The sequence below is a fragment of the Phalacrocorax carbo genome, chromosome 5, assembly GCF_963921805.1.
Source record: "Phalacrocorax carbo chromosome 5, bPhaCar2.1, whole genome shotgun sequence".
Taxonomy (NCBI): domain Eukaryota; kingdom Metazoa; phylum Chordata; class Aves; order Suliformes; family Phalacrocoracidae; genus Phalacrocorax; species Phalacrocorax carbo.
The window spans coordinates 61,973,886-61,995,341 of record NC_087517.1 but is presented as its reverse complement, the minus strand read 5'-3'; the positions used below and the strand labels follow the sequence as shown (position 1 = coordinate 61,995,341).

Genomic DNA, 21,456 nt, shown 5'->3' with positions numbered 1-21,456 from the left:
AGGCTGCAATAGGACAGTTCTGCTTCCTAATCCTTGGAACCGAGTTTTAAAAGTAGTACTTCTTCATTTTCATTTGACTGAGTGTTCAGAAAATGTACCCTTTTTTCATCTGTTTCATGCTTCCAAAAGTAAACTATATTTAGACCATAAAGGAACCCTGATTTCATTGAAAAGTAAATTCGGCCTTTTAGCTTCTGCCTGAATGTAATGAAAAAACCAACCCATGAGTTAACATGTTTGAATTGTTCAACATAGTCTGACCTCAGTAAATTTACTCTAGATTTAGGTTTAACTTGATTAAATCATGCATCAAGGTGAGCCAAAAGTCCTGTTTCTTTTGAAACAAAAATTTTCAGTCTTGCCCAGAATCCTTATACATTATTTCAAAAGTTATAAAAGGAGCTGTGTAAACTGAACATGAAGCATGAAGAATAAAGTTAAGCCATTTGTCATGCAAGGCACAGAGTGACTCAATGCTTTTGTACAAAATGTCATTACAGGTTCCTTTACACGATTTACCTGTGCTGATGTCCCTAATGGCGACTAATTTGTATCCTCTGTTGCTTACACCAGGGCAAAGGTCAGCTAGTGCACTTTGAATCTTTGCATGCCAAGGTGAAAAAATCAACTTCAGTCTTCAAAATAATTTCCCATTTCTGCTGAGGATTGTTGGATAGTATTGACTGTATTAAGAAACTAGAATCTTTGAAGGGATTTCATAAGGCAATATTATTTTGAAAAGATTTTGTTCTTCCCCTGCTGGAACTTAGCCTTTCAAACATGAAATGAGAGGATTTTTCTTAGTCAAAACAGCTACTTTAAAAAGAAACTTTTAGATGGAACCCAAAGAGATTTATAGCTATAAGAATGACAGCTTTCTGTGCTTAATACAGTTTTTCTGTTAGAGATGATAAAAGTAACACGTTATCTGAGAAAAGCTGGATTATCTGTCAAAAATACTAGTAATATAGTCTGATAAAGTAGCTTGAAACAATTTACCCAACTGTTTTCTTAGGAATGTTAATGTTAAAAATAAGGAGAAAATTTCACAGGAAACAGATTAAACTTTGAACCTTAAATTCACTCTTAGTAACTATTTAGGTGAAAACCATCTCCATTCACAACAATCTTAAGTTCATTCATCTCTTGAGTTTCATGGACAGCTTTTACTTTATTGGCCATTTTCAATTTACATGCATAAGCCTTATAATTCAACATATTCAACGCTGAGTTAACTGAGGGTGATTCAAACTCAAGAAAAACACACAATATAGCACTTTATGAATACTAAATGCTGTCAAGTTATTGTTATCTGTCTCTGTCAGTCCATGCTTTTTCTTATATTGAATTAAGTAAAGAAGAAATTGCTGTTTTGTTAAATTTTCTGTAGACAGTCTCTCAGGCACGAAAGGCTGTTTAATATAAAATCTGGCAGTGTAGTGCTGTATCTTTAATGTGCTTCAGATTCTCATCACATTGAACTGCTTGCTTTCTCCTTTTCTTTGAATTGCACCTGAGAATAGACCCTACTGCCTCCCCTACAATAGGTGTAATGTAGAGCTTAGGTTTGTTTAGACTGAAAAGCAACATGCAGTACAGTATGAGTATAAGATTCTTGATAGCAAAAGTTTTTGGGACACTTCAATGCATAAGATTCTCAGACGGGATTTTCTCAGTAGCTTGTTTTTCCTTTTGATCATCCAACACAGCCTTTTTTGCAATGAACAAACTATTCAAATTGTTTGTTTTAAAGAAGAGAAGGACAGTTGGACAGAATTCAAATATTTTTCCTCAGAAATATTTTTCCTCAGAACATCTCACACACAAATGCTTGGGTTATTTTTTTGTTTGGGAGCTTATTTGGGTGGTGGGTTTTTTTTGTCCCCCTCATTTTGTGGAAGATGATGTATAGATACTTTTTCTTCTCCTTTTGCTAATACACATCAAAGACTTGATCTGACTGTCTGGCATCATACTTCTTTGTAGAACTGGAAGGGTCCTTTCCCCCACCCCTCCCATGATTCCAACTACCTTGTGTCTGGGATGAAAAATGAGCAGGTAGATGGACACACGGCGAGGCAAGTAGGTGGAGGGGCATATAACTTGTGCTGATACTGCTTTCACGGAACTTACCATCATGTTATCTAGTGCATTTCAACTTTACTTGATAAAGTCTGTGCTCAGGTAGTGATTTCCAGTTAAAACATTGTGTGCAGGATACCTAAGTAGCCTGTGCTAGAAGTTACCAGAACATAGTGATGATCTACAAGTGTATTTTAGCAATGCCTTTCTTCAATAGATTTGCACACTTTTCTCCAGGTTTCCAAGGTGTGCCTAGTTATCAGACAGCTCCAGTCTTCAGGTGCAGTGCTAAAGATGGCAAATCTTCCTGAAAGTACTCTATATATATAGCTTTGAATCGTAGTTTGCATCAAGACTGATTACTGACACTTCATAAAAAGTCCCAGTTCTGATTCTTCTGATACTAAGCACAGACTCTGAAGGAAATCCTGTGGCCTTTAGTCAAAGAAATTGGTTATGTGAAGCATATCTTTGAGGTAGACTTTTTAAAACTGACTTTGTTCTTCATTGGTTTTCCCTTCCATATAATAAATTATGTTCTAGATCAATCCCTAAAGGCCAAATATTATTACTATTATGTGAACCCAATGTTCTTTCTACAAGTGAAATAGTTTCCTCAAAGAGAAGATAGTTTTGCAACATTCTGGAATCTTAGCTTAGCTTATCTTGTGAACTTCATGTTTTGTTTTTATTTTTTTTTTTAAACTTGGTTGTTCTGGTAGAATGTAGCTGTTTCAGTGGGTGGAAAGTGATGATGTGTCCACAGAGCAAGAAATGGTGCTGAAGATCCTAGCCAGTGATTTAAACTAAGGAAGTGGACACAAGCCAGTAGAGGATTTATGTAACTTCATCTCCTTTTGTACCAGATACTAATTATTTTCTTTGTGGTTGATTAGAACTTGTACTTTTTTTTTTTTAAATACTGGTATGAATTTAACGATAGAGAGGATAACTGTCTGGTTTAGTTTATTTGACTAATAGTTTATAGAAATAAAAAACAGATAACAAGCTCTGTTACTCAGAATGAAATGTTCCAATTCTGAGAACTGAAAACCACTCGTTCATCTGTTTAACAACTAAGCAGTTATCCAGCCCTGCTTTTTAGGAACACCCTAAACTTGTCCTCAGCCTCTTCAGTGTTTGGAATATGCAAAGAATGCAAGACTGAGCCTGGAGCTGGTAAATTCTCCCTTCTAATATCCTTACTTCCATGTTTGTAGATTTACCCAAGTTCAGCCAAATTCTGCTTTCTGTGACACTCATTCAAATCCAGGTTAACTCCAAGAGCCTTGTTCAGGATTTACACTAGTTTCCCTGAAGGAATAAATTGGTCTAATAACATTACAGTCATAATAATATAAAAAAAAGTACTAAAAAACTCAATAGAACATTAAGACTTAATGTCATTGCATTTGTGCATTCAAAAGAATTAGTCACACAGAGACCTCCCCCTCTGAGACCTCATATTCTTCAGCCAAGTGTTTATTTTACTTTTTAGGATTTTTGTCCAACTTGTAGTTAAGTTGCTGGCCCATTCCTGGAAACGTAAGGCTTCCCATTACAGATAACCTGGGGTTTAGCGAGCTATAATTTTGCAAATGCTACATTTTAATCTGCATGCCTTTTTCCTGCCAATTCTTTCCTTCATGCCTGTGTGGTCTGATTTGATTCCAGAGGAAAAATCAGGACTGTATTATTTTCAGAGATTACGTTTTTTGGTTTTTTTTTTCACCCCAAAGTTGGCCAGGATGCTATTGTTTTCTCCTGTATTATATGTGAGTGCAATAATATCATCCACCACCCTAGAATGTTGTGTTATTTGGAATCCTGTTGTGCAAGAAGTGAACCCTTTCTGTATTGCCCCTAAGAACATTTTACAAAGAATCAAACCTTCGTGGATGTGGGGAAAAAAAGTCCCTTTTTTAAAGAAATATATTTGAGATGGGTTTATATTTATCTGAACTCCCAGAATCTGGATAATTCTTCTGAGTTTCATAAAATATTTTAAAATAACTTCTGTATTTATCTTCTCAGATCACAGGCATTTGAGTTTTTCCAACTAGTTTAGAAGTTCTTTACTGTATTTTGTCAACATTAGGAAACGTTATTAAGAAAGCTTCTCATTTTTTTCTTCAAAGGAACTCTTTTTGGAGGACCTATTCTCTTATGGTCAGATTTTCCAGCAGACACTTATTGCATAAATCATGCTTTGATGGTTAGTGATGCAGCCTTGAGGTTTGACCACTTCCTGTTCTTCCAGGACTATGTTCTAAAATGCAGCCAGAACTTTTGAATTATTTCATTATAGGCATCAGTATTCCTGAGAAAATTCATAACTTGCTAGGTTGCAGGAATTTGGTAGGCTGTAGACGTGCGAAATATGTCTACATTTGTGTTCCTTTGTTGCTGCTGGAAAAGGGCATGACGTTCTCCAACCTAATGTCTATCTAGAATGCAAACAAATATTTCAGGTTCTGCTTTTGCAGTAGCAATAGTAAGTAGTAAGTAGTAATAACTACTCAGAGTTGCTCACAACTCCTTCTTTAAATATTAGTTGTTGGATATGGTTTTGGTGTTCCTTGTTGATTCCATTCATTGTCTGGGAAAAAAGCAGGATTGACTCACCTGGTGACAAGAATTTACTTACCATGCAAATGCATCACAGATGGGTCTACAATGATGACTGATGGAGGAGTGATATTTAGGGATATGAAAGCAGCTAAGTTCTTGTTAGCTGAAAATAGCAACTTTATACTTTGAGAACATGGGTTCATTTCAGTTAGGCTTCTCAAGAAACATTCGTTGATGAAGTGTGTGTCAGACAAAAGCTAAACTAGGCTTGGAAAAATCAACATATATGAAAGGTTCATTGATCATTGTTCAATAGCTCTTATATGGTTAGTCTTAAAGTCTTTACACTTACATGTAGTTACTTAATCTTTCTTGAACTGAACATATTTTTAAAGCTTTTATCCAAGGATGTGAGTTATGAGCACTTTGCATCTGACAGGAGAATACGGAGCTAGTGTAACTTGTACAGTAATTTGCAATATTTCTGTTTTTCTAGAAAAGGTGTCCTTTTTAAGAACTCTCAGATAACCTCCTAAAAGCCCTTTCAGTGGTAATTATCCTGCTTTCATATAATGTACAATAGTATTTTATTTTATATGAGATGGTATAAAATCACCCATTCTTCACTCAAAGCTTCCACCAAAATTGGATTTTGATTGAGAACTAATTACTGTGAGTTATGGATAAAAAGTCAACGGATATGGTCCTATGGTTGAGACAACTTTTCTGAGAGATAAGTAAACGGTTTTATTTCTTTATTTTACTGTTGCGGAATAAAGCAGACAGAATAAATACAGTTGATGGCCAAGACAGAATTGTAGATTAGGGATTTCTTGATGTTCGTGTTAAGTGTGTTAAATTGTATCAAGCGGGAGTAGAAACTGTGTAGTGCCAGCTTAAGCCTACACTAGAACCCATGCTTCCCAACGCTTCATATTAATTAAAATCTAGCAAAATAGTAGCTGTACACATTGTGTTTAGTTATGCAGATTCTACGAAGCGTTTAAAAAGTTGAAGAATATTAGTAGCTTTAGATTTAAAGCTCATTAACCATTAGCCTATTGACAGCTAAATAGAGTTTTCCAGCATTCCTCTGGGCCAGTGCCCCTTCATTCTGCCATGGAAAACCAGAAACATTTGTTGGTTCAGCTAAAAATGTTGGGGATTGCTGGCAGTATCGTTGGGAGAGACAGTGTGGATGCCTGCTCACTAAAGCGGATCTGGTCAAACTAGATATTGCCACTTTTTCAGGGTGTAAAATAGTACTTTTTTTGTCAAAATACTGTTTAAAGTTGTATATTCTGCCAGAACATTTTTCTTTTTAATTGTTATCTGGTAAAAGCATGTATGTTATTAGGACCAGAATTCTGAAAAATCTCCATCAGTGTTAAGTCTCGTTATAAATTGATAAATACAGCTTCTTTCTCAAAATGGTAAGGTTTTTAAGTCATTGCCTGAATCTTGACCCAATGTAGTGTGAATTCTGGCTTCATCGAATGAAACTGGACCACTGAGTAATTTTGAAGAGAAATTTTGCAATATCACAGCAATTCCTGTTTCCAAATAAAACTTGGCAGCTTCTGATGAATTTTCTTTGAGATCTGATGAACAGAAGGCTTAAAGTACAATCCATGAAGTACATATGCAGTGAGAAAGCTATTTTGTCACAGACACCTTTGAGTAAAATCCTTAGAACAGCACCATTCCAAATCAGCCTCTCTGGTTTTGTGTTGACTTATGCCACTTAAACCTTGCTGTTAAAGGTCAATCAGAAGAGCAAAAATGTGTGCAGATGCGACTAAATAATGGTCTCTGAATTATAGATGATCGTGATTCTATATTACCTCTTTTGACCTGGAGATTCTTTTGATGCCTGAAGAATAATACTGTTTAAACAAAGGTTAGTTTAAAAAGCAAAAAAAAAAAAAAAAAAAAAAAAAAAAAAAAGAAACAAACCAAACTGAAACCCCTTTTTCTCTAGCATGTTCCATTTGTCCTAACCAGTTGCCAAAATAAAATAAAAAAAAATTATTATGCATCTTTTATTTTTGTCAGTTCATTAACATTTATAGGAAGCTCCCGTAATCAGGATCTACAAAGAAAGGTCATTTGCATTATTATGCCCAGAAAGGACTAACTTCTGTTCATCTAGAACTGAAATATTCTTCTGTCTTTATTTTGTGGGCTTTTTATTTTCATTTCAGTGAGTGATCTGCATGTTATAAATAAATTTACCAAAGTAGTGCTGAGCTAAGCAGGGAATATTCTAAATAATCCCACTGAAGGAAAACATGAACTGGCAGAACATATTCAAAAGGCATTTGTTATGTATGTCCTTATCTTTTCACATTCTTCTCTTTATATTTCCCTAGATCATAGATGAAGAAGAAACACAGTTCATGAGTAATTGTCCTGTTGCTGTTACTGAGAGCACACCTAGAAGAAGGACACGCATTCAAGTGTTTTGGACAGCCCCTCCTACTGGTACAGGCTGTGTAATTCTAAAGTAAGTATTTTAAAGCATATTAAATTATTAAAGTAAAATTCAGTTAACAATAAATCTAATATTTATTAGAATAAGAACTCCAGTAGTTCTTAGATGCTTTTTTTCTCCTTTGATATGCTCAACCAAGGATAGTTCTACTTGCACAGTTAAATGTTAGCTGCTTAAGGCCCAAATGTTCAAAAGTTACTCCAAGGCTTCAATAATCATTGAATTAGTAACCCTAACTGACCTTGGTAGGCTTTTGGCCATTTATTTCACCTAAAAATGAAAGAATTCTGAATCTTTAGGATCAAAATTTCATCCATCTGGTTGACATTTGGGTAAAGACATGATCTTTGTTGAGATGAATGATAAGAACATTCTGTAGAGTCAGGATTTTATAAATGGACCTTTTCGGTACGACCGGATCTGTTTGTTTAGAGCTGGATGCTTTTATTTTAGAGCTGGTGATCTTTTATTGATGTTTTCCTATTATTTCTACAGTCTATTTCTAAAGCATGTGTATTCATGCTTTTTAAGCAACAGACAAAGGTAACCTTATGTAGGAGCACTTTGCTTTAGGGCCACTCGTTTTTCTGTAGAAACCTTAAGTCACTTCTTACTATGGAGAGTATCAGAGGAAACTGCAGAGAAATGTTGTCTTGTCTCCGAAGATTTTGCTTGTCATATTTAATAGGACAGATTGGTCAAATATGCTTGGACAATTGGGATTTCTTTGCTTGCTTTGAATCTATGTCTGGTATAAGCCTTTGCAATTTCTGAGATGTGCCCTGCAGTAGACCAAAGAATTTCAGAGTGTCTTATCAGTAGTGGGGATGCCTTTAGAGACACAAAACACCTCTAGGCTCTTAAGGAAATGCTAGTACAAAGATTGGGCTGAAGGTATTTCAGGCCAGTTCAGGAAGATGTGTTGTTAAAATTGCAATGCAACGGATTTCTCAACAGGCTACAAAATTGCCACCAGCAAAACTGGTCCATGGCTGCTCTCCTCTTGCCTTGTGCTTCACTTCCTTTTCCTTTTGCTGATTGGCACAAGAGATAAACACCCTCCTCTTCCACCTCTGTGAGGGTGATCTAGCCCCAGCCCTGACACTGGCTGTGGAACAGTCTCAAATCTTTGGCAGTGCACTTCTGCCTGCTGCCTCTCCATATCAGTAAAATAATTTTGTTTAAGATCGTCTGTTTTAATGTGCACTGAAGCAGCTCAAGAATACACTTACAGTGTGTTCTTAAACTCAGGACAGACAAGCATACATTGGACTGGCAAAACTGTGAAGCCTGATGCTTGCCAGATGGGCAGAGAGGTTGTGTGTTAAAGATTATATATGGAATTTTTCAGGAAGCAAAGAAGAATAATCTTTCAGTGTTGCTGAGTTGTTTATCAGTAAAGCTGTTTGCTTTTCCCCTCAGGACTGCCTCCCTCTTACTTGTATAACAAATATTGCTTAAGGCACTTACTGCTGCAGTAGCGTAATAATAAGGTGATGATGTTTTATACATCCTTTTAAAGAGACAAGATTTAAACTTTAATCCAGTAATGATATGCAACAACACAAGTTGATCGATTTTTTTTTTCATTACTATCCTAAGTAGAATGGCCATTACCAAAAAAAAAAAAAGAAAAAAAGACAAATTAACTAAGACCTATACTTTTCTCACTGAAACTTAAAACATCTGTGGCTGATGATGGTTTGGGGCCTGCCTGGGTCTTCTCAGCAAATGAATGTAGTAAAGTACCACCAACTTCAGGAAACTTGAAAAATGTTCCCTCTCATCTCTGCTGGTCATGTTATGCTGGATGTTCAACACACACTAATTTTTACACTGTGAAGTACTTGCATTATCACAGAAAACTCAAGAGAGGCTCCAAAAAGTAACAGTCAGAACTGCACTTCTGATGTTTTACACAGAAAACTATGAAATTGTCACTGCCTTGAAGAATGTATGGATTAAATCAGATGTCCTGCTCACTGCCAGGGGGTTGGACTAGGTGACGTCTATAGGTCCCTTCCAACCTAAACCATTCTATAATAAATCAGCAGCATGCAACCTTCTCAGACTGCTGGATGAACATCAGTGGCGCCAACAAAACAATGAAGTGCCAGTATAGAGTTAGATTATCTTACTGGCACCAGTTCCCATCATCTGTTTGGGCAGCCAAAAGAATATCTTAGGAATTGAAATTCATGCGGAAAGGAAAAATTCTTGGTGTTACCGCTATTTTCAGTGCATGGAGTTATCTTAGGTGTGTATGTGCTGGCGAAAGTGAAAGGAAGTTGTTAGGTACTTTCCAGTAAAAAGTATGCAAAAAATACAAGCTTGGTCCCTCCCAATGGCTGTTTTATTGACCTCAAGGGTAAGTAACTGCTCCATTCCTGAGGACATTTTAAAAAAAGAAACAAACAGTCAACATTATTACCAGTTGCTGATGCCAGAAATCAATGTCATAATGCGGCATTTGTTTGTGCTGCAGTGCAGTCCTCCATGGCACCTTCCATGGCAATCACTGATGTGGTTTTAGCTTTAACAACATTTACATTTTTGCTTTTGTATGTAAAGCTTCGACCACGTCTGAATTAGAGTTTATAGTCAGCATTCTTTATAAACCTTTACGGTCATCTCCCACAGAATAGCATAGAATTTTCAAAATTATTCTGTCATTTGTGAGAACTTTAATGATATAACAAAACCAAAAGTCTAAAAGCAGTTATTATTATTATAAATAGTTAAGCCCAAACTAATCATGGAAAAATTCTGAAACCTTGAACTTTAGAGGAAACAAAAACTCTCTGTATTTTCCTTTTTTTTTCTGTGAGTGATGGGGTGCACATAGTTTTTTTATTATCAATATATATCCATTTCAGTCCTTGGAGCCTATCCAGTAATTTTCTTTTAGAATTTCCAAAACTGAATGGCAGTGTTTTGGGACTGTTCTGAATCATAAGGATATACTTCTTCCTTTTCACTGTGTCTTGGTCTAATGACTTCAATATATAGAAAGTTAAATGTAGTCACAAGTTAAACATAACTGGTTCATAAATGTTTATTACAGTTTTAGTGCCAAATATTGTTTTTTTTTAAGATTTGTAATGATATAATTAAGTATAGAGCCTTCCAGGAAGTTTTCCTTGGACTAGTCACTAGGTTTGGGAACATTTCTTTGGTGTTTTTTTTTGTTTTGTTTTGTTTATTTTTTTTGGCAGGGGGTGGGAGTTGTGAAGTATGATACCTTTCCTTTGATAGAAACACTTGATAGCCCACATTTGGCTAGTTGTCTTCTCAATGCTTTCTAGGCATAGTGCATGTGATCAGTTTGGTTGTGACAAGCATAACATGAAACAGACAAATGGTAATCTGTAGCTTCCAGGTTCAGCAAGGGATGCTAAATCTTTTGGCATGAAGCACGTGTGTGTAATGCTAGCTTTCTGGGTGACTGCAAAATACAAAGTTTAGGAGAATTAACATATATTTGAATTCATCTTATCATCACTGCTTTCTAAAACATCTCTTTCTGTGTGAAAACTTAGAATTTGGAAAAAAAAAAAAAAAAAAGAGGGAGATGGATTAACATATGATGTTGCGCTGTAATTCCTTAGTTGAGAAAAATTCATCCATTCTCTTCATTCCCACTAAGTGATGACAGTGAAATAGCCTAAAGGTTTGAATCCTTCTAGACTCTTCATTGAAACTGCCAGTGTGCTGAATATACTTCTGGGGTGCAAACAACAGCTGAGGCTCTATTTGTCCAAGCATTTAAGCCTATGCTTGAGTCTTACTGACTACACAAGACAGAAGACTTTGCTTAGAGGTTATGTATTGCTTGAGAGACCCTCAAGCTTTAAGCCCTCTTTCTAGTTGCCTGATGTATTCTAGGAACACTGTGCAGCTAAATCCAGTTATAGAAAGGTACTCAGACTCCAGCATACCAGCTCATAAAATGATTTTTTGCAGGTGGATGAAATGGAGAAACGGCATATCACTTTGAGGATGGTCCCATGTACTGCAAGACAATTTTAAGCACCTTGATTTTTAGAATGACCTAATCAAAATAGAATGCATCGTCGGCTGCCGGTTAGTGTAGTCAGCATCATCACAGCCCTAGGTACTTGAATAGAAAGTTTTGCTATGTGGAACAAAGTTGTTATAAAAAGATAAATCGACAGAATGCACTCAGATCTTAACAATAAGGATTAACTTGGCTGCCTCAGCCTCTGTGCTAGCTTCAGAAGCTACCCAAATATCAGCATGAGCCAGAACTTTCTTGCTTCTATGATTAAAAACATCTATTTGGACCATTCTGAGCTGTCATGCTGTGTGCAGTCTACCTGTTTTCGTGTTCACAATGCAACATTTAATCTTTCTATGCCTGTTTATTTTCCCTTGTTCTTTGTGGTTGATTGGACGCTAAGGTGCCATGTGGCAATATGGGAGGAACAGGTAATTTCTTTCACCTTCAGATAAAAATTTATATTCTAAAACTTATTTACTGGATTTCTGGGCTCTTCAGAATGCATTTGCTTTCTAGCATCTTTGAAAGCCTACTGTTAAAACTTTCTAGAGAGATATTTATTTTTGTTATGTGCAATTTATATAAATTATAATTATATAGACAGTTGAGCAGTGGCAGAGCCTGATGGTTTTTACACCATCACATGGAAGTGGAGAAATTTTCAGTGTAATATTTTGTCTAAGTAAGTCTGAAAATGGTTTTAACTTTTAAAAACTTTTTTCTGCATGTAGGCTGTCATGCTTGATTTTAGCATGTTCTGCTTTTCAGCAGAAGTAGAACAGCATACATGACCATTTTTGGTTTTATATCTGACAGCTAATATTCGAAGACTACTTAATTCTGTAAAAAGAACAGCAAATGGAGATTTCTGTAGCTTAACAAGGAAAGTCTTAAATATGGATTCTAATAAGTGATTTACACCATTGACAAGAATATACAATAAATGTTTATTAAAAATTTCTTAACAGTGATGGAGAATTGCCTCTTTTAGGCCATTTTTAGCCCCAGATTTCTAGATTCGACTGGTTAATTGTATTCAACATAAAATGTCTCTGTTCAATGTGGTACTGAACAAGCAGGTAAAGGTCTGACCCGTGTAATTGATGGAAGATACAGAACAAAATAGTTTTCAAGCACTTTTAGAATTCTGTAATATAAAACAAGAGTAAAGAAAATTTTGTAAATCGTCTTAGGTTTTATATATTAAAATTTCATGGTAGGGAGAATCTTCTTAATATCCAAATTGATTAAATCTGTCAGCTGGTGTAGATCTCATGAAGAGCCAAGTATTGCTAGATAGTAATTATTTTGTTCTCCTTCAACATATGGTGATTTTCACTGTCTGAGATAAATTTTTAATGTAGTAAATAATGGCCACATGCAGATAAGTTATATTCAGTTTACCATTTAGAAAAGGAACCCCGGTTCTCTGGCTGGCTAATGGAATAAAGGAGTTCTCAGGCAATGGATGTGTCTTGTGTAGTAAATGTAACAAAAGTTCTTGCTGACAAGTTATTTCTGCTATACGTATCATGCTTAAATAACCAACAAATTAAAATCTGGTATCTGTAGATAGTGTTTATTACCAGCAGAAATCCGCTGTATTTGTCACAATGTCTGCTGTATTCTTCTGGAAATGTTTTCTGAGCCATCTCCAGGGAAGTGTTTTCTAATTTTTGAGGAAAATTCTGAACTTATTGTTTTTCTGCATATGTCATTATCTTCATGATTTTAATTACATTGGTTTTCGTTTAGTTGTGCTATTGTAGCAAAGATATCATAGCTACAAGGACAAATTTAATTCTAGTCCATGGGTCTATGCCTTGGATATAATACTCAGTTTCCAACCTCTGCATGGATTCTGGCAGTCCCCTTGCTCTCAAGCCTTCAAAGTTGTAAGGGTGAATGAACTCCACCTAGAGCTTTTTGAACATGTAATTTTTTATTTCTTGTAAATTCAAGCATAATATTCATTCAGGTCACTTGGCATCTCACTCTGAGTAAACACTACACTGAAATGTGATGTTGGAAAGACTAAAATAAGAACCAAATGTAAAGCAACCAAATGTTAAAAACACCATGAGTTCATAACTACATATATACACTGAAACTGTCTTGATATGCAGCCAAATCTCTTCTCTACACTCAAAACTCATGATGAGATCCAGCCAGGGAGTCCTTGGGCCAGAAACAGAGTGCAAGGCATCTGGGTAACAAGCCCCACAAAACACAAGAGCAGCTCTGTGGTGTGTAAATTAGTATATGACCAACTCAATAACACTGCATTAAGAAAAGTGTTTATCAGAAATGCCAAATTTAAATGGTCAGAATAAAATGTATTTCAGAATTAATCTCTCTTACTAAAAGTGTTGATATTATGATTCTCTATTGCAAAAACAAGTTGCACAAATTTACTCCTACCAGAAGGAAGTTCCAGCTGTCAATGAGGTCGGTGTCAGACTCCTTTAAATGGGTGGAAGCTACAGTACTACTTTTGAAATTGCCAGTCATGTAAAAGGAACACCTGATAGATGATCACAGAATTGAACTTAAAAAACAATAAAGAAGAAAGAATGGTGTACAGTTACTGCTGACAAATTTGTGTGCTACTTTTCAGGCTTGTCCCGCATTCCTCATCAGTACCTATGAGGTGGCAGAGGGAAGAGATGTGAGGCAAGGTTTTAAGTTATTCAGGTTACTAGACAAAGGTGATTAAACAGTATAAGTAGATACTTTGCTCCTCTTTGTTGCTCTCACCACTAAAATGTTTTCTTTTCTTTGCTAGTCTGTACTTAGCCCAATACGTACAATTTTCCTTGATTTGTTGGGATACTTACCTGAGTAATATATAGCTCAAGTCTTTTTCTTTATGCTTAATTGGGTGTTTCCTTAAATGCTTTACATGGGATGTATTCTTTAAATGCCTCCTATTTGTTACAAAATGTGAAATATGATGATTTTACACATTCTTTTAGGATTCCTGAATACTTGTGGGTTGTATTTCTTGAAAAAGAGATTTGTGGGTTTGTACTTACTGAAAAACCACACTGTTTATTTTGAGGCAGATGAGCTACTAGTACATAGCTGAAGAGCTGTGAGGAGTTCACTACGAAATTATGCCTCTAAATATTCAAGGTGTAAAAACAAACAACAAAAAACCTCTGCTTTTTTGAACTGGATATTAATCTTGTTATTCGGTCTTTTGCATTTATCCTTTCAGTCTTCCTGTGTGATTGTCCAGATACTCATATGTCAACGATTTTACCTGTTTATTAGAATACGAATACTGGAGACATTGAGCACACTTATAAAGCATTTACTAAAGGCTTTCCATTATGACTAAATATAATGGCCAAGAAAAAGTAGAGAACAATCTGCCTTCCTTGCCTAGCAAGAGCTCTCAGTAACAATGATATGCTGTTCATGAAACAATAGATGATAACAGTTCTCACATTAGAAACAGCTATATTGATTTTTTCCCAGTAGAATTAATGTCTTCTGCATGCAGAGAAACGATCAAAATTCCTCTACTAGTAGTTTAAGAACAACAAAAAAAAATCTGTATCTTCTGGTTAACTACCACAAAACAACAGTAGCTTCTGAACTTCATTTTTGATAGAGATAGTAGCAGTGTAGCTTAATATTTCTTTGTGCATAACTTAAATAATGTAATTTATGTAGACTCTTCAGGTATTTCTACACAATTAAGATAAATATCTAAGATATATCTATACATCCTAACAGTCCTCAGAACAAATACAACCTTTGATATACAGAAAAAGTACTAATTTTCTATATGCAATTCTTTTGACCTGCTTTTATTTTTCCCCATTCTTCACCTTTCGGAGTTGTTGTAACAGAAATGTGCACAGCTTTAAATGGCTAGGGACACAGATTGGAATTGAGCAGATTTGGGTCCTTTCCTGTCTTTCATACTGGGTTATCATGTACAGCTCAACTCATTTTTCAATGCCTCTGCTTTCTCAAAAGCAACCAGAGGCCAGTGACTCTTTATGAAACACTGCAAGATAAAAAAGATTATGTGCTAGTATTGTACTGTTCTAATTCATTAAAAATAATTTAAATGTTTTCTTTATCCAGCTATATTTTTACTTTTTTTTTTTTTTGTAAAATAAATAAGACAAAAGTTTAAACTTTGCAATGTAACTAACTTACAGGCCTGTATTTCATTTTTTAGGCTAAACATCCACAGAGATTTTACTTGTATTAGGAAAGAATAACCTTCTGCATTTCTATACAGCTCCTATATTTATAGCAGCTCTAATGTTAGATTGTAAAAATGCATATTTGTATTTTAATATATACAGTACCAGCCCCCTGGATCTACTGACTAAACACAACCACATTTAAAACAAAAATCTGTTTCACTTTCACTTTTCTTACAGATTTAATATTGTTTAATTCACAATGGGAGCGCATGAATTCAGAAAGTGTAAATGGATTTTCTTGTAATTTTACATTCTTAATAATCTTTTTAACAGCACAATTAATATAGTAATCCTATAAAATCTATCTAGATTCATTCATATGCTATTTTGTTTGCAAGGGCATAGTGTTGCAAAGCAGCTTAATAGTTTTGCTAATGAAAGATGAGTTTATTTCTTGAGGAATGCAAAGCAATAAAAAAACCAAGATAGGGTAAAAAAAGAGTAAGGAGAGGATGATGGTCTTTTCTCTAGTGATGGGAAAATATAGTTATGGATTTATTAGGAAAGATAATATTTTTAACTGTTTCACATGGTACCCTGAAAATGCCTATGATAATTTCATATTTTTTATTTTTTAAAAATCAGTGTTACACCACATTTTGTGGTAAATGGAAGTAACATGCAATTGCTTTCATTGGTCCATATGGTAATTATTTTGCAAATATACTTGTATTTTTGTAAAACAAGCTGTTTTACAAAGAATTAAAAAATTGTCTCCTTTGTGCAGTGGGGTAGGAATGCAGGCATTAGAAAAGTACAACATACTTTATGATAAGACACTCATATCAGTTCTCTTTTTGATTATTGCTGTGTTTTCTCCAGACTTTCTGGGGAAATACTGCAATTAAGATTAATCATTAAGGTTAACAGTTGACACAAACTCAAACGCAGAACTGATGAGAGGTCAATTGGATTCTCATTTGGTACTCAGCAAAGATATATGGGGTGTTCAAAACTGACTTTTACTTCCGAACTATTACATATGCTGAATTTCTTGGTCTTTTTACATTCTCAACGCTGTTCTAAGGATACTTGCTATGTACTTAAATTGTGTGCTAAGAAAAATCCTATGAAGTATCAAGGCAGGTATAGTGCTTTCTAGTAATTCTACTTTCTGATCCAAAACTTGAAGATAAAGAGGGAAGCCGTAGCAAAAGATGTTAGAAGGGGCTTTCGTGAAATGTCCAAGTCTTTTACTGTCTGACAACAGTACGACAGTAGGGTGTGCTATGTTTGGGTTGTCCCTGCCCACCTCTGTTCATCTTAAAGGTCGATGGAGCCTTGGCAGTCGCCATCAGGCAGTGGTGCCAATACTTACCTGTCATTGCTGCTGTTTTTCTAAACTGGTTCCTCTGATGCCCCTCATTCTCAGGTGCTGTAACCCTCTTTTCAACCCATGCCTTCCTTCAGTCTTCTTTTCTGCTACTCAACCCCAGTTCCTTCAATATTTTTCCCCTTCTAGATATCTGATTGTTCTCATTAGTCCTTGAACTGTGGTACTCAGAACTGGGCATTCTAATCCTACAGATGCCTTACATGACTCCACACGGTCTTAGAGAAAGTGCTTCCACCGTAGTGTTTGCTGTTTTTGGTAAAAGAATAACATTTACTTGTGTTCAGCCCCTGACCTACTAGACTCCCTTCATCCTGCTATCAAATACTTCTCTCATTGACTTTTTCCTTTTTGTCTTTGTGCAAATAATTACCCTTATCTAAAACTAGGACTTTGCGTCTAACATTATGTTATTACCGTTCTTTTCAGAATTCCTTAGGTTTATGAACTATTTTGCATTTTAAGCAACTGCAGCTTGATACTGTCTGCGGTCAGTAACTTGTTCTCTAGTCCATCGTTCAAGTTATAAATGAAAGTATGCAAAACCACACTGAACTTGAAACTCATCAGTGAGTTCCAGCTGAGTTCTAAACATATGAAAAAGCAAATTAATTTGTTTTAAACATATGAACATTGCTGTCTAAAAATCCTGCCATCTAGTTCTGACGTAATTATATGTAAGCATTTTTTAAAAAATTTTGAAAAAATCTGCCAGTTTGATGTATCTGAGTATTTACAAATCTAAAAAGATGTAAAAAAATAATGAAATTTTTTAAATTAGTATTTTTTATTGAGAAGATTCGTGTTGGAGAAAGATAAATCCTCAGAGAATTATTATTACCTATTATTTACATATCCTGGAGATGCAAAAGGATTTAAGACGTGTAAGGAGGGAAGTTCTCTGAAGTATCTTGCACTGAAATCTGATTTTGTGTGAATTTTCCTCCCAGTAAGTGGGGAAATAAAACAGTAAATTTTGACTTATTTCTGGCTAAGTCTGTAGTAGAGTCTGCAATTTCATAAATTTCAAGTAGTGGGATGAAATAAAAAACCTCCATAATTTTCTTGTTGTTTGCTGTTTGTAAATGAAAATCATTGTTAATTTAGGAGCTAGACAGCTGTAGAACATTTGCCATTCGGCAGCAGCTGTCAGTAGCACTCCAGTTTATTTTACAAACAGATGTTTAACTTGACTTCAGTGCCATTGTCAATTTTTGAGGGGAAACAAAGAGAGGAAAGGAATAGAAATAATCATGATAGCCATAATTTGATTATCTTTCAAAACATAAAGCAGAGTTGCTTTTGATGACATGAAAAGTGTTCTCATTTTTTATTACTGAATGTTTTAAATTTTTTTTTTTTTGGTAACTGCATGAACTAAAATTAAGCTTTCTAAATGCATGGTAACTCATGTTAAAGAAGTGATTTGTCTTATGTCAGGAACTGAAGGGGTTATTTTAATGTAGTGCGCTACGTTTTAAAAATGCGTATTTTATTTATTAATCAAAATGTCATACTATTTCTACAGTTTACAGATAGATATTTTTGTCTCTATATTAAAATTGGTGCACCAGTGGTCCCACTGTCATACAAACATAATATTATTTACAGTAGTGTAATAGTATACTGATTTCACATCAACAAAAGTGAAGGGCAAATTTGGTCTAGTGATGAAACGAGGTAATGAAAAAGCTCAGTAACATAATGTGGTTAATTTTTAGTTTTAGTAACCAATTGTTTTATCCAGTATGTGCCCAGTGACTAGGAGGCTTTAACAGAAAGTGCTGTTAGAATATCTTGGCAAGATCCTCCGTTATTCAGAATGTCTATAGACCCAGACGAGAGTTTAAGTTAGCAGTGTATGGTTGTGCTGGTTTTGGCTGGGATGGAGTTAGTTTTCTTCATAGAGGATAGTATGGGGCCATGTTTTGGGTTTGTGCTGAAAACAGTGCTGATAACCCAGGGATGTTTCAGTTACTGCTGAGCAGGGCTGACACAGAGTCAAGGCCTTTCCTGCCCCTCACCCCACCCCACCAGCGAGCGGGCTGGGGGGGCACAAGGAGCTGGGAGGGGACACAGCCAGGAGAGCTGGCCCCAACTGACCCCAGGGATGTCCCACACCATGGCGTCAAAGCTGGGGGAGGAAGAAGGAAGGGAGGTACTTTTGGAGTGATGACGTTTCTTTTCCCAAGTCACCGTTACGTGTGATGGAGCCCTGCTTTCCTGGAGATGGCTGAACTCCTGCCTGCCGGTGGGAAGTAGGGAATGAATTCCTTGTTTTGCTTTGCTTGTGTGTGTGACTTTTCTTTATCTGTTAAACTGTCTTTATCTCAGCCCACGAGTTTTCTTACTTTTACCCTTCAGATTCTTCCCCTGTCCTACCAGGGGTGGGGGAGTGAGCGAGTGGCTGTGTGGTGCTTAGTTGCTGGCTCGGGTTAAACCACAACCATGGTTCAATCCTACAACACTTCGGCAATTTTTAGATGTTACAAAGTTTAATCTAAATTAGTCATAAAGATGGCACATCTTACTGGTCATTTGCACCTTGTTCAGATATTTCAAGTCTATGTGTTTCTGTGAGGATATATGATTCTATGTAAGTAAACCTGCAGTTAAATTTAAGAAGCTATAATGGGTGTGCTGTTTTGTATGAAATTTTATGTGTTAGCAAAATTTTTCTAGCATGCTGAGTTCAATATTTGCTGAATTGTCTGCATGTGCACAACAATCTAGAACAGCTCCGCATAGCACGTTTTACAGTTAAAATTTCAAGCACAGCTATATTTCAGTATGAAAGGCAAATGGCTGAATTAACAAAGTGTCAGATTCTGCCACCCTTACTTATATTGAATAGTATTTAAACTCTCAGTGGATTAAAATATATTAACTGGAGACTCTATAAAAGTGATGTATTGTATAAATAAGGGTCTCAGAACCCGAACATGGTATTTATCTTGATTCATTTTTTTCATATGAAGCACTACAAAATCAATTCTGATTTGTTTCCTTAAAGGAGCAGCTACACGTATTTTTGCAATTCATTAGAAATTATGAAAGGAAAAACATACCTAGAAAAGGAATTTTTCTTCATGTTTTACTGACTGTTGAATTGATTCTTATCTTCATACTTGCCTGGTTTGACAATTTTTTGGAAGGGATTTGTGAAAGGATTGAAATTCTAAATGGGTAGGCCATTCTTTTCTTTTCTGTGCAGTAATTAGGTACCTACTTTTTCTATCTTTTCTGCTTCATTAGATATGCATTAAGTATCTTTGCTATCTGGACAGGAGACGTCTGAATACTTTTTGCACTGCTTTCCTGAAGAAATGGATTTGTTGCTCAGTCCACTGCTTCAGCAAAATTTAGTTTGAAGTCTTGCAATGCACCAGGAAGCACACATGATTTCTTTAAAGGTTTCTGGGTTTTCATTTGCTGCAGAAAGGACAGGCTTGCAGACTTAGGGGCCTGTGTCTAGAGAAGGCATCAGCTCTGTTTGTTAGGAGGATAATGAGCTTGACACTTGCTCACTGCACAGACAGTGTATGTAGCCTGGTGATACCCTTAATATGTACCAACAACTCATCCAAGTTCTCCGGATTACCTATCATAATGTTTCTTCTGACAGATTGCTCTGAAAATGGAATAAACACTTGTTCTGTACATAGAAGAAAAGTGTGGCCTCTCATGCTGCAAATGCCTTGCAGTTTTTTGCTGAAGTAAATAGATGGTGAGACAAAGAACTTGTATACAAAATAGAAAAATGTTCCACACTGCAAAGATGACGCCATGTATTGAGGTACCACTGTTTCATGACAGTTCATAAAGAAATTATCTTTTTGCATCAGAGTTGCTTTAGATAATAAATGCTAATGAACAGTCATTTACCTAATTTCTCTGAATAAATTATGGGCAAAGCATTGTCTTCAGGAGAGTGAAGAAACACAAATAGCTCTTTATTCTTGCAAGTTTTATAGTAGTAGTCTATATTTCTGCCACACATAACTCTACTCACAAAGTACTAAATATGTTCAGGCAAGTAAATAAAATAACACTAAACTCATGAAGAGGAGACACATTTCACAGATACTTGGATCTGTGCTTTCTGCATTGTCTTTATCAGTAAGGAACTTGGCTCAGTAAGAATAAAGTTTTAAGTGCTGGCCTTAGAATTTCCCAGTTTTCCAGTGGCTACTCATGCATCAGAAGAAATTCAGGCTGTGATTCTCTTCTGATTAAGAGAAACTGAAGTTAGTAATTGATTTCAGTAAAAGGTCAGTCCTCAACAGAGGACACAATCAACAACAGCATCAGATTGCAGGGCTCATCTAGGTTTTCGAAACACCCCCAACATCAGTGTATCCGATAATTGTAAGTTTTTAATTTTCAAAGCATATATCTTTCTAGTCTCTTTTTATGTGTAAATGTTTGGTAGGCACAAGTCACTGCCCCCTAAAAAAACAGATATGTTTACCTTATGTTTTTGTCTTGAAGATCAGGAGATTTGTTTTCCTTGTTGCTTCAGTTTTGAAAACTAAACCAACTATTGGAAAAGTTTAAATTGCACTGTTTGGGTGTCAATCTCAAAATCGAAATCAATTCACTTTTACCATACACACATCTGAAGGAGCACCCCTGCTTGACTCTACAATGCCTGATCCCTTGCTCTATTTCCTCCTATATTTCTAATCACACTTTGTGTATTTCAACTATCCACATTGAAACATCT

At 35.7% G+C, this 21,456-nt stretch overlaps 1 protein-coding gene across 1 annotated transcript in view; it reads left to right on the top strand.

Moving 5' to 3' along the window:
* SPON1 (spondin 1) overlaps positions 1-21,456 on the top strand; it is a 205,465-nt gene that overhangs the window by 35,095 nt on the left and 148,914 nt on the right. The window contains exon 3 of the mRNA XM_064452786.1: positions 7,026-7,159. Coding sequence (XP_064308856.1) covers positions 7,026-7,159 — 134 coding nt within the window. The remainder of the gene's footprint in view (positions 1-7,025; positions 7,160-21,456) is intronic.